Here is a 13,048-nt window from a genome sequence, read left to right on the forward strand (position 1 = left end):
TGACGTCACGTCCGGCGGGGGAAGCCCTGCCTCAGCGCCCCCGCCGCCACCCCCGCAGGTGGTGCCGCCGCCCCGGGCGCTGAGTGTGGGGGGCCCGCCCTGGGGACCCCGGACGCGGCCCCGCGCTCTCCGCCACCCCGCTCTCCTCCAGCTGTTGGCAGATCCGCGCGAGTCGGGCAGCTCCCCGCCCCAGGCCCGCGAGCCGGAGGGGCGCCCCGCGCGCCTGGGATCGCGCCCCCGCGCCGCGCCCCGCCCCGCGCGCCCCGCCCCGCCCCTCTCCCCGCCGCCCAGGGGCCGGGCCCGGACTGCGCGCTCGCCTGCCGCGCTCTGGGGCCGCCCGAGCCAGCGGCCGGACCTCGCGCCCCGCGCGCCCCGCGCCCCGCCGGCTTTTGTTGTCTCCGCCTCCCAGGCCGCCGGCGCCTCCGGACCGCCAGCCGAGTGCGCGGGGACCTTGGCTCTGCCCTTCGCGGGCGGGGGCTGCGCGGGCCCGGCCGGGGGCGCCGCCGGCACCGCCATGGAGCTCCGGGCCCGAGGCTGGTGGCTGCTGTACGCGGCCGCCGTGCTGGTCGCCTGCGCCCGCGGGGACCCTGCCAGCAAGAGTCGGAGCTGCGGGGAAGTGCGCCAGATCTACGGGGCCAAGGGCTTCAGCCTGAGCGATGTGCCCCAGGCGGAGATCTCGGGTGAGTGACCCGCGCGCCCGGAGCGCCGCTGCGCCCCCTCCTCTCTCCCGCCTTGCGCCCCCGCGCCCCGCGCCGCCCTCCCTCCGCCCGGGTCCCCTCCACTCCGCCCGGCCTTCCCCGGCCGCCGACGCGCACACACTGGCCCCTTCCCCGCGGAGCTGTCCTCGCCGCGCAGCCAACGGGGCGCTCCCCGACCCGGCGAGTCCTCCAGGGCAGCTTGGGCTGAGCCGCTGAGTCGGCTGTGGGGGCGCAGACGACCGCGGCCGTGGGCTCCGGATTCCCCCGGGGCCGTGCGGTCCTTCCCCGGAGGCTCCTGGGGTCGGCCCGCGGAATCCCGGGGGTCCCCAGCAGAGACATCCTCGGGGCCCCGGCGAGGCAGGGAGCGAGCTGTGCGCTTGGGGAGGGGCGAGGGCCGGGGCGGACGGGCGCGACCTCGGCCAGCGGGAGCGGAACGCCGCCTCGCAGGGACTCCTGCCTGGGGAACTTGTGCTCGCCTGGCGCTCCGGGCCGCCTCCGGCGGGGAGTCCAGCTGCAGGTGGTCGGCGCCTTGGATCCCGCCCAGGGGCCGTGCCGTTTCTTTGTAAGAGCAGCGCCGTCGCAGGCGGCCTGGGCCGTGCAGCTGCCCGCAGTCCTGCACACCCTCCTGCGGGCCTCGGAGGAGCTGTAGGGACCGGAGCGGGGGTGAGGGGGAGCGCGGAGTCTGCGGAGCTCGCAGACACTCCCCCCACCCCCAGGCTCCTTCCTCAAGCTGCAAACGTGTCCAGAGCTGCACCGGGCGTGCACGGCGGTGCAGGGTTCCCGGGACCGGGGTGGAGGGGGGCGGCCGGGAGCAGAGTTCCAGGCTCCTGCCCTGGGGACGCCTCCCAAGCCGGGGCGGGGGTTGGCGGGGTGGGGAGCGGGGAGAGACCACACTAAAGTGGTCACACGGGGGACGGGGAAGGACCGCAGCCACAGGAATTCTCAGTGAGAGGGGAGAGTGAGGGCTGCGTCCATGGCCGGGCCTGGCTGGGGAACGGGAGGTGGGGGCAGCCAGGCCCTTGACCCCTGCCCCCAGGAGGGCAGAACCCACAGAACACTGCCTGGGCTCCTTGACAGCCCCCTGCCCGGGGCTCTGGAGATCCCCCCTCTCAAGTCCCCCAGGCAGCCCTTCCCTTGCTTCTGCTGACAGAGACCTGCCATTGATCGTCAGAGCTGCCTCCTCCCTTGGAGGGGCAATTTTGGTGGGTGCGTCTGGGCACTCGGGACCAGCACAAGACCCCCTGCACAGTCGGTTCAGGCTCTCCCCCGACCCTTCCCCATGCTAGGGCCGGAGGCCTGGAAATGCTTGACCTTTTGGGTGAATCCCCGAGCCCCAGGGTCTCCCAGCCCCAGCCTCCCAGCCCCAGCCTCGGCTGGCACCCCCCAAGACCCCTGGACTCCACAGCCCCCCCTCAGAAGCCCACTCCCACGCGGCCTTTATGTCCTTGGGGGCCGTCCTACTCTCGATCGCACCCACAGGCCTCTGTCCCAGTTAGGCCGAGACACAGGGTGGCAGGGTTTGGGCAGCCGCCAAGGGCTGGGAGCACGGCGGGCAGGCTAGGGAAGGCAAGGCGGGTTGGCGGCCAGGCCTCCGTGGACTGCGGGGTGCAGGCGCTTCAGGGCCCGGGACCGGCAAAGCGCGCTGCTGTGCGTGTGATGGGGGACTTTGGAACTGGGGAGCGTGGTGCCAGCCTCGGCTCCGGGTGCCGCCCTCACGGGGCCTCCCTGCCTGGACTCCCTGTGACTCCTCCGCGCCAGCTCCCGGGGGTCCTGTGGCTGCACCCCGCCCCCCTGAGTGCCCCGCAGGGCCCAGGCACCGAGAGGAGTGCCAGCGCCACGTGGGGTGAAGGAAGCAGGGTGACCTCCCGAGGCAGCGGCCGGCCCTGTACGCTCCTCCTGCTCCGGCAGCTTGGTGCGGCTCCGCGGGCCGGGCGCCCCCTGGTGGCCGCTTGGCGGCACGACGGTCTCCTGGAGCTGGGCCTTCCGTGTTGAGTCTTGGGGGCCGGTGGGTGCCTGGGGATCCCGCGGGGGTGGGCGCCTGAGTTGGCTGGTGGGGTGGAGGCTCCGTGTTTCCCAGGACTGGAGGGGAGGGAGGACGGCCCTGGGCCTATGGGCGACCTTTCCAGCCTCCACCTCCCCAGGGGGTAGAAACTCCGTGGGCTCACGAAAGAGGGGCCGTCAGAGCACGAGGGGCTTCTGTTTGTGACGTGTGTAGTTTTTTGGATGGACAGCCAGGCTCAGCCAGGGTGAGGAGGGCAGCTATCCCATTTTACAGGGGGGCCTCCCCCCAGCCAGAGCCCTGCGTAGAAAGTGAGAGGGAGCCGCTCCTCAGCCTCAGTCCGCCTGCAACATCTGGGAAAAGCCCAGCCCCAGGCTGCATCTCACTCACAGGACCTGCCCACACCCATACATGCATGCACGCACACACGTACACACCCGCACACCCATGCACACATACACGTGCAAACACGCACGCATGTGCACACGCACACACATGTCCACATACGTGTGTACAGGTGCCTGTGGTCTCTCGGCCTTCACCTAGGGGCTTGCTCCCGGGGCACCTGCTGGCTCTCCTGACCCTTTGATGCCACAGTTCATCATGGCCTCTCTGACCCTTCACTAGGGTCCTGGGGGCAGAGGCGCATCTGTCTGTTCTGTTCTCTGCGGCAGCCGCAGAACCTCGCCCAGTTCCTGGCACGGAGTCGGTTCTCAGTCCACACGCACACACGCCCCACTTTATGCCGGCCACGGTGGGGGCCGTGGGAGGCGGAGGGCCAGGCCGAGGAGGAAGGACCTGGCTGTCCGGCTTTGGGGTTGGAGGTTGGAGGGGAGCCCGGCGCTGTCAGCGGCTCCTTGGCTCCGGGACCCCAGCTGGCCAGGGGCCCCCAGCAGGGGCCACCGCTCAGGGCTCCCAGCAGAAACCATTGCTTCACCGTGCCGCCTGCCCAAGGCTGTCGCTCGGCCACAGTCAGCGGGCCTCGCACAGACCGCCTGGTGCCCAGCCCAGCCGCAGACCAGACAGTGCTCATCCCGCCCTGTTGAGAGGGCAGAGGCCCAGGGGCCTGCCCTGGGTCCCCAGGTGGTCTCCAGCCTCCTCTGAGCCGCTGCTCTGGCTCCTCACCCCTGGAGCCGCTGCGGTTTCATCATCCCCAGCCTGAGGACAAGGCTGGAGGGCGGGGGAAGAAGGGTGGGGACCCAGGGGAGCCAGGAGCTGACAGGCCACTGCATGATGCAACGGCCTGGGCCCCCGCTGGAGCCCCGGCACGCCGCCGCGCTTCCCAGAGGGGCAGGGCGTCCTCCCTGGGCCTGGGTGCAAAGGCCAGCCCTGTTGCGGCGCCCGCCCGCTGCCACCTGGGCTCTCCCGGCCCCCGTTTCTCCACATGTGACAACGGACACAGTCAGGACCCCCCCGAAGGCCGCGGAGGGAAAGCGCGCCGGCCCTGTGCGCTCTGGGGGCTGCTTCCAGCCCTGGAGCCCACTCGGGCCCTTCCAGCAGTGCTGTCTAGCAGGTGGAAGTGCCGTCCTGCCCCGGACTCGGGGGTCACTCCCCAGGACCGTCTGCCGGGTGCAGGGGATAGGGGCTCTGGACCTGACTCAGGGGTCACTCCCCAGGACCGTCTGGCGGGTGCAGGGGGTTGGGGGCTCTGGACCTGACTCGGGGGTCACTCCCCAGAACTGTCTGGCGGGTGCAGGGGGTGGGGGGCTCTGGACCTGACTCGGGGGTCACTGCCCAGGACTGTCTGGCAGGTGCAGGGGGTTGGGGGCTCTGGACCTGACTCAGGGGTCACTCCCCAGAACTGTCTGGCGGGTGCAGGGGGTTGGGGGCTCTGGACCTGACTCGGGGGTCACTGCCCAGGACTGTCTGGCAGGTGCAGGGGGTTGGGGGCTCTGGACCTGACTCGAGGGTCACTCCCCAGAACTGTCTGGCGGGTGCAGGGGGTTGGGGGCTCTGGACCTGACTCGAGGGTCACTCCCCAGGACTGTCTGGCAGGTGCAGGGGGTTGGGGGCTCTGGACCTGACTCGAGGGTCACTCCCCAGAACTGTCTGGCGGGTGCAGGGGGTTGGGGGCTCTGGACCTGACTCGAGGGTCACTCCCCAGAACTGTCTGGCGGGTGCAGGGGGTTGGGGGCTCTGGACCTGACTCGGGGGTCACTCCCCAGAACTGTCTGGTGGGTGCAGGGGGTTGGGGGCTCTGGACCTGACTCGAGGGTCACTCCCCAGGACTGTCTGGCGGGTGCAGGGGGTGGGGGGCTCTGGACCTGACTCGGGGGTCACTGCCCAGGACTGTCTGGCAGGTGCAGGGGGTGGGGGGCTCTGGACCTGACTCGAGGGTCACTCCCCAGGACTGTCTGGCGGGTGCAGGGGGTGGGGGGCTCTGGACCTGACTCGGGGGTCACTGCCCAGGACTGTCTGGCGGGTGCAGGGGGTGGGGGGCTGTGGACCTGACTTGGGGGTCACTCCCCAGGACTGTCTGGCGGGTGCAGGGGATGGGGTGCCTGGACCTGACTCGGGGGTCACTCTCTGGGACCGTCCGGCGAGTGCAATGGTGGGGGCCTGGACCTGACTCGGGTGAGTAGCCGAGGCCAAGAAGCCCCGCCACTTCTCCAGCTCCACACTCACCCACTGGGCGCTCAGGTCCAGAGCCCAGTGTGCTGACCCCCAGGCCCGTGGCACTAACGGCTGAGCAGTGCTGGGCTCTGGGCTTCTGGACACCTCACGCCACCCCAGCCTGGAGGGCTGCCAGCTGCCCTCTCCACAGCTCCCCTGGTCCCAGCCCCCCTCTCAGACCAGAAACCTCTGCACTGACCCCTCTCGGGGGCCTCCGTGCCCCTCCCTCACTGGGCTGACGGCGGCCTGGCCTTGCCCACAGGTGCACCCCTGGCCAGTCCCGGCACCCGTCCAGTGAAGGCCCAGCGCCCCTGCCCTGCTCAGGAGAGCTCCTCCAGGGGCGTGACCCTTGGTGTGCCCCACGGGCAGCACGGCTGTGACCCTCGGGGCAGGCCTGGAGTGTCCCCAACACCATAGCAAGCCAGGTTCCCCGGCAGTCACGGGGATGTCCTGTCCAGGGTGGGTGACTCCGGAGGGCTGGCCAGAGGTCTCAGTAAACTGGCCCCGTGTTGGCCCTAGTTAGGAACAGTGTGAGCCTGAGGTGGACAGGCCTCCTGGCAGAGGGGCTGGGGCACGCTGGCCCGGCAGCAGGCGGACCCCGGAGCCGGGGAGGGGAGCACAGAGTGGGTGTGGGAGCACTGGGCCTCTGCTCGGCCCCCTAGAGACACGGGCATGAGTGTCTGCCCGGCCAGGCCAGGCCAGGGGGACAGGCCTCGCCAGGTCAGGTCGGGTCCCGGCCAGGACTCGCCCCCTGGAGAGAGGCCGGCCGGCTCTCCCCGAGGCCTCAGCTTATTTCTGAAACATTTCAGACCAGGGCTCAGGACCAGGCCCGTGCCTGGTGCCTGCCCTGACCACGTCCAGCCACCAGGCTAGTCCTGTGGGGCCAGGCCCCTGCCCACGTTCGGGTGGGGCTCCAATGCAGGGCCACCCACCCTGTGCCGGCTGGCGGCCTTCTCATCGCGTGCGTCTAGGAACAGGCCTGGGCAGGAGCCCCGAGCTGCCTGCAGCCTCTGGGCAGGGCTGATTCGGGCGGGGTGGGGGCCCCGGCTGTCCGCTGTCTCCCCCTGCTGGCCTGTCCTCCCTGCCGTGGCCTCTGCCCTGGGGGTACAGCCGGACCTCCCACTCTCCTGACTTCCTGCTCCAGCCTCGGGTGCGGGGGCGTGGACCTGCTCTGCTGGCAGGAAGCGTGAGAGCCTGGGCAGGTCGGGGAGCCCCCTGCGGGGCCAGGCCAGCCCCAGCCCAGCCCGCATCTGCCTGTGGCCTCGGCGTCGGTTCCCACTGTCCTGGCACGCACACGTCCTCCCGCAGGCTGGCCCCCGGCCCACCTGAACCAGCGTCCCTCAGGGGCGTGGTTCCTGGTGTCCCGAGAGCCCCCACCCCGCTCTGGGGGCTCTCTGCCCCCCAGGGTGCTCCCCAGACCGGACAGCCTCAGCAGTGAGGTCTCTGGGCACTGGCTGCATGGTGCTGGGCTGGGCTGGGCACTGGGACCCAGGCACGAAGCTGCTTCCCCGGGGCTGCCCATGGAGATGCCCCAGGCTAGGCGGCTCCATGGCAGGGGCTGTGGTCTTGCAGTGTGGGAGCTGGAAGTCCGAGATCTCCGTGGTTCCTCCCAAGACCGCACAGGAAGGCTTGCTCGGGTCTCCTCTGCTTTGGGAGGTGGTGGGCGACCCTTGGTCTAGGGGGTCTCCGCTTCGTCTTTACAAGGCCTGTGCCAGCCTGTGTCTGGATTCCACCTTATGGAAATAAGGACACCAGTCCCATCAAGTTAGGAGGAGAGCAGTTACGTCTGCCAGAGAAGGCAGTGGCACCCCACTCCAGTGGGCTGCAGTCCATAGGGTCGTGAAGAGTCAGATACGACTGAGCAACTTCACTTTCACTTTTCACTTTCATGCATTGGAGAAGGAAATGGCACCCACTCCAGTGTTCTTGCCTGGAGAATCCCAGGGACGGGGGAGCCCGGTGGGCTGCAGTCCATCAGGCACACCTGAGCGACTTCACTTTCACTTTTCACTTTCATGCACTGGAGAAGGAAGTGGCACCCACTCCAGTGTTCTTGCCTGGAGAATCCCAGGGACGGGGGAGCCTGGTGGGCTGCAGTCCATCAGGCATGACTGAGCGACTTCACTTTCAATTTTCACTTTCATGCACTGGAGAAGGAAATGGCACCCCACTCCAGTGTTCTTGCCTGGAGAATCCCAGGGACGGGGGAGCCTGGTGGGCTGCCGTCTATGGGGTCGCACAGAGTCGGACACGACTGAAGTGACTGAGCAGCAGCAGCAGCAGCAGTTACGTCTGCAAAGACCCCACACTCAAACGAGGCCCCATCCTCAGGTCCAAGGGTTTGATGTGTGGACTAGGGACAAGGTTCAGTCAAGGTCAGGGGCGCTTCCCATCCAGTGAGCAGGGCTCCTGGGCTCTGGGTGTTCCCTGGGGGATGGGGGACTCCCTGGGCCAGGGCCTCAGTGCAGCTGACAGTGTGAGGGGGTCAGGCCGCCCTTAGCTCGCTCCTCGCCCTCACTGGCCTGCAAGCATCTCAGGAAGTGGCCAGGGCCTTCCCTGCCCCCGTGGGCCTGAACATCTCCACCGGAATCGGGTAGGGGGGAGGGAGCAGGGTCCTCTGCCTCTGACCTTCCCGACCTGCTGAGGCGTCTCCCTGGTGGCAGGGACCACCCAGAACTTAGTGGTCAGTGAGGGCCCGTCGTGAGGACCTCCACAGTAGGCAGGGCCACCAGGCTGGGACCATCGTGACTCAGTGGCGCTGGTTTGCCTGGACAGGCTTGGTTTCCCCGCTGATGCGTGGGAGGCCCTGGGAGGGGATACAGTGTGCGGGGCTGGAGTGAGTGTGTAGGGGGCGGGGCGGGAGTGAGTGGGGGCGGGGCGGGAGTGTGTGGGGGGCGGGGGCTGGCTCCTGGGTTCTGGAGGCTTGGCCGGGTGACAGGACAGCCCCGGGGGCTCCCCCATGCGCTGTCCCCCCAGCCCGCCCCATCTCAGCCTCACAGAGGCCCAGAGCCCCGCCCACCGCCCCCGCCACGGCTGGAAGGAGGGGCCCTGGGCGGCTAGCGGCACGGCCACAGCCTTGGGAGGCTGTGCTGTGCCAGGCCCCCGGCCCCGCAGGTGGACGGGGTGAGCACAGCCAGGCCTGGGCCGAGGGGAGGACGGGGCCGGAGCTGGCCACACAGGAGGCCCTGCGGAAGCACCGGCTCCGGGCCTGCCTTCTGCAGCCTGTCTACCCACCGGGTGCCCACGAGCCAGGCCAGGCCCGGGTTCGTGGCCCTGCCTCCTTCCTCCACTCCCTGGCCTCTGCCCGGCCCTTGCCTGGCAGCCAGTCCTGCCCAGCCTTCCGGAGCTGGCAGGTTAGGGGGCTTGCAGGGCAGGCCGAGTGCCACCTGGTCCAACCGCTTAGTGGGTCGGGGGGTGGGAAACTGGGTCCCAGCGAGAGGTCCCCACTGCTCAGGGCCCTGTCCCTGGAGTGGCTGCTCCCCCATGGCCTCCCTGCCCTGGCCTCGCTGTGCCCCTGGTGCGTGGTGTGGGCACCGACGGGGTGCCCAAGAAGGGAGCAGGTCAGGGGTGGGGCCATCACGGGGCTCTGGGGGGCATCTGTGTGGCTCTGTCCATGGGCGCTGGGCATGTGTTCCAGGTTGCGGGGTGTGGTCGGTCAGAGGATGGAGCTGGGGGTGAGGTCACAGAGCCCCTCACACCCGCCCTGGCAGACTCCAAGGACCAACTTCTCCAAGGCTGGGGGGCAGGTGGCCAGTCCCAGGTGGGGCTGGGGCCAGCAGAGGAGCGGGGCCCATGAGACCCCCGAGTGGACCCGGGCCGCAGGACAGCCTCCTGAAGTCAGAGCTGGTCCTGCTGACGGCGCCTGAGGTTCGAGCCCCACCCACCAGGAAGTTCTGGCAAGAGGCGAGGACTCTCACCCTCCCACCCATCCATCCTTCACTGCTCCGCACACACCCGTAAGCCACGGACCCCCTCCACGGGGTCAGGGTCTAGTGAGCTGGGGTTGCGAGGCCCCCCAACCCCCACAGTCCAGGGCCCGGCCATCAGCGGCTGTACCCCACACCTGAGTGCCTGGCTGTTGGCCTGGGGCTCGTGTGACCACAGTCACACCCTCAGTTAGCCCAGCTGCCTGAGGGGTAGGTCAGCACGTCTCCCTCCCACGTGGGCAGCCAGCCCTGGACAAGTGCCCCTGCGCCTCCCTAGGGGCGACGTTCCTTGGGCTCACTGTCAGCCCAGGAGCCTGTGGCGGCCCACGCACACCTTGGGGCGCCTTCCCCAGCACCGAGGACACTGTCTGACCCTGGCAGTGGCCGGCCAGGCTCATCCCTGTGTCTGAGCACATCCTGGGCACCCAGGGCCGCCCGCAGCGCTCCGGGCCCCTGTGCTGAGCCACGTGCCGCATCTGTGTGGCCTGGAGCGATGGGGCTGCGGGTGCCCATCCAGGCTCTGGGCCGCGGGGAGTGCCTCCCGCCACCTGTGACCGCCCACAGACCCCCCCCGGGACACGGTTACGCCCCCTGCCATAGGGCTGGCTCAGGCGTTCACGCCCACCTCCCGCTGGCTGCAGAGTTTGGGACGCACTGGACCCACAGTCGTATTTTAGAGGCTCTTACGACGTTCACCATCCCCAGCCCCCCCCTTGGCCTGGCAGTGGCTGTCCCCAAGGCACTCAGGTGCCATGGCAACCTCTCTTCAAGTGAGCTAACACCCAGGTGACCTCCCTGTCACTATATTTGGGGGCTGGGGGGACACTGGGGCAGCTGCGGGTCAGACGCACAGCTGACCGCCCTCCCCCAGGGTAAAGCGGTGTCCCCAGCCAGGAGCAGTTCCCTGGGGCCATGTGTGGTCATCACAGTGTGCAGGGCAGGGGACAGGGAGACCAGGGGCCCCGTGGAGTGCAGGTCACTCCTGAACAGGTCAAGGGGCGGCTTCCAGAAACACCGGTCACACCTCATGGGAAGCACTTGAACCACAGCTCTAGACGGGACGCAGTCAGTGGCCAGGGGAGCAGAGCGGAGGGGGCAGCCCTCTGCCTAGGGCCAGGACAGGCTTCCGGGCTGGGGTGGGTTCAGCTCTAGAAAGACCGGCGACTGCGGTGGACAGACTCAGGTGTGATGGCAGGTCATTTGAGGCTGGGGTCCTTAACCAGGGTGCCCGGGGGAAGCCCAGGCTTAGGAGTCCAGGAGTTCACAGACTCGACTGAGAAAGACGGTACAGTCTTTTTTTCTTGCCTGGAGAATCCCATGGACAGAGACAGTCCTTTTTTGCTCACCTTTAGCCAGAATTTTGCGCTTCTTGTCATTATGAACAAGGTGGCGATGGCATTCTGGAGTCTGGGGCTCGCTCACCGTGGTCTGCTGGGTCCCCTGCCCCTTTGCATCTGGAGTCCGGGGCTCGCTCACCGTGGACTGCTGGGTCCCCTGTCCCTTTGCAGCTGGAGTCCGGGGCTCGCTCACCGTGGACTGCTGGGTCCCCTGTCCCTTTGCATCTGGAGTCCGGGGCTCACTCACCGTGGACTGCTGGGTTCCCTGTCCCTTTGCATCTGGAGTCCGGGGCTTGCTCACCGTGGACTGCTGGGTCCCCTGCCCCTTTACTTCTCGAGCAGATGTCTCCAGGTGCCGCTTCCACTCATGCAGCTTCGAATTCCTGGTGGGTGTCAGCCAGCTCGCAGGCACCACCTTGCTTGCCCGTTTATCACATTTCAACAAGTCACGTCACCACACCTGCGGCTTCCTTCACTACCCCCTGCATAATCTTTTCTTTCCTAAGAGAAAGGGTCTGCGGGCTTCAGTGGACAGTCAAGGGCACAGAGGAAGGAGGCCTCTGCGTGGTGGGCTGGACCCTCAGGTGGGTCCTGGCGGGGCCCTGTCTGTTCCAGGAGAGCCTGTGGGCCAGGGTTGGGGGTGTGGGGCACACAGATCAGTCCAGTCCTTTGGAGAGTCCTTGAGCTCCTACTGCGTGCCCAGCACTGTCCTTGGTGCTGAAACGCAGCCACAGTGCTCTCTCTGCAGGCACTGGGTGGCTGTCAGAGGTCTCATGTGAGCTGCAGCTCTGCCGGCCGTGGTGACCACGTGTTACTTTTGTAAGTTACAAGTAGAGAGAATCTGTGCAGGGTTAGATGGATACATGTGGTCTACAAGCCTCACAGCTGGCAAAGAGCCCGCGTGCCAGTGCAGGAGACATGAGACCCAGGTTCGATCCCCGGGTGGGGAAGCTCCCCTGGAGGAGGGCACGGCAACCCACTCCAGTGTTCTTGCCTGGAGAAGCCCATGGACAGAGGAGCCTGGCAGGCTGTGGTCCATGGGGTCGCACAGAGTCGGACATGACTGAGCGACTTAGCATGCACATGTGGGGTACCATCATATACGCCCCCCCCCACCTTGACTGTAAGCAAAGACCCACGCTGCACGACCACTCTCGCTGAGAGCCTGGTCTTCCTGCCCTACCCTCCCTGGGGACTTGAGATGCTCATGCGGCCGCAGCTCCCCTCCCAGCCCGAGGGCCCTGCGCTGCCCGTGCAGGACTCTTGCCCTGGGTGGACCGCCCACCCCCAGGTGTTCCTGGTTCACGGAGCCCAGCCCCCAGCCCCTCTGCTATCTGGAGTTTCCAGCTGGAGGCCAGGGGTCGTGGGTGCACTTGGCGTGCAGGGTCAGAGACGGAGGAGGAAGATCCTGAGGCTGGGCACCCAGAGGGGGACACAGAGGACCACCCTGAGGAGGGTGGGCACTGCCCACAGGGCTCTGAAGCAGGCAGCCTGCCGGGCTAATGGGCAAAGCCCCTCTCCTGGCGCAGTGGCCATTCCCAGTGGCCGATGTCTTAGGAAAGACGTGGGGCCATAGCAGAGGCTAAAACCTGGCTGCCCGGACCCAGCCATCCTGCCAGGGTTCAAGCCCAGCTCCACGCTCAAGCGCTGTGTGACCTTGAGCTATTACTGAACCTTTCTGAGCCTCAGAATGCCTCTCTGTATAACGGGGATGGTAGCAGCGCCTGCCACGTGGAGTGGCTGTGAGACTGGGTTCTCGCGTGGCATGCACAGCACAAGGCAGCCCGGGTGCACGTGTGTCTTGGGGGCGTCACGTCAGGGTCCACCTGTTGGAGGCCCAGCCTGTGTCCAGAGGCAGGAAGACTGACTCCTGGGGGTGAGGCAGGTCGGCCTACCCCGGCCAGGCCCCGGGGCCCTGCTGGGGGTCAGCAGGGCGTGGGCTGGAGGCGAGAGACTGCCTGCCAGGGGTCAGTGGGGTGTGGGCGGGAGGCGGGGGACTGCCTGCCAGGGGTCAGTGGGGTGTGGGCGGGAGGCGGGGGACTGCCTGCCAGGGGTCAGTGGGGTGCGGGCAGGAGGCGGGTCTCCCCGTCGCCGCCACCACGTCCTGGGCGGCGCCATCTCTTGGTGTCTCTGCTCCCACTTGGCTGGTCCAGAGAAGCTAGGAATTTCAAGAAGTGTCAGCTCTGGGACCCCCAGGAGGAGCAGCCCACAGTGTAGAGGATCCCTCCCGCCCCACTGCTCTCCCGCCAAGCCCAGGGCCAGCCAGGAGGGCTCCTGGCGCAACCTTGAGGGCGGCAGCTGGCTTTCAGAAAGGCGTCCAGCAGAGTCTCAGAGAGCGCTGCAGAGACACGGGAGGCAGTGGGGAGAGGTGCCCACATGGACCTTGCTCATGGTCAGCCCACGGCCAGCCTCGGGCCCTGGCGGCCCACGTCAGAGGAGGCCTGTCCTTGCCCAGCTCACTGGAGCCGACCCCTC

The 13,048-nt window shown here is 68.1% G+C and overlaps 1 protein-coding gene across 1 annotated transcript in view; it reads left to right on the forward strand.

Annotated features, from left to right (window-relative positions):
* The first annotated feature begins 514 nt into the window (after positions 1–514).
* GPC1 (glypican 1) overlaps positions 515–13,048 on the forward strand; it is a 28,296-nt gene continuing 15,762 nt past the window's right edge. Inside the window, exon 1 of the mRNA XM_068964744.1 lies at positions 515–680. Coding sequence (XP_068820845.1) covers positions 515–680 — 166 coding nt within the window. The remainder of the gene's footprint in view (positions 681–13,048) is intronic.

Source organism: Capricornis sumatraensis, chromosome 2 (assembly GCF_032405125.1).
Source record: "Capricornis sumatraensis isolate serow.1 chromosome 2, serow.2, whole genome shotgun sequence".
Lineage (NCBI taxonomy): Eukaryota > Metazoa > Chordata > Mammalia > Artiodactyla > Bovidae > Capricornis > Capricornis sumatraensis.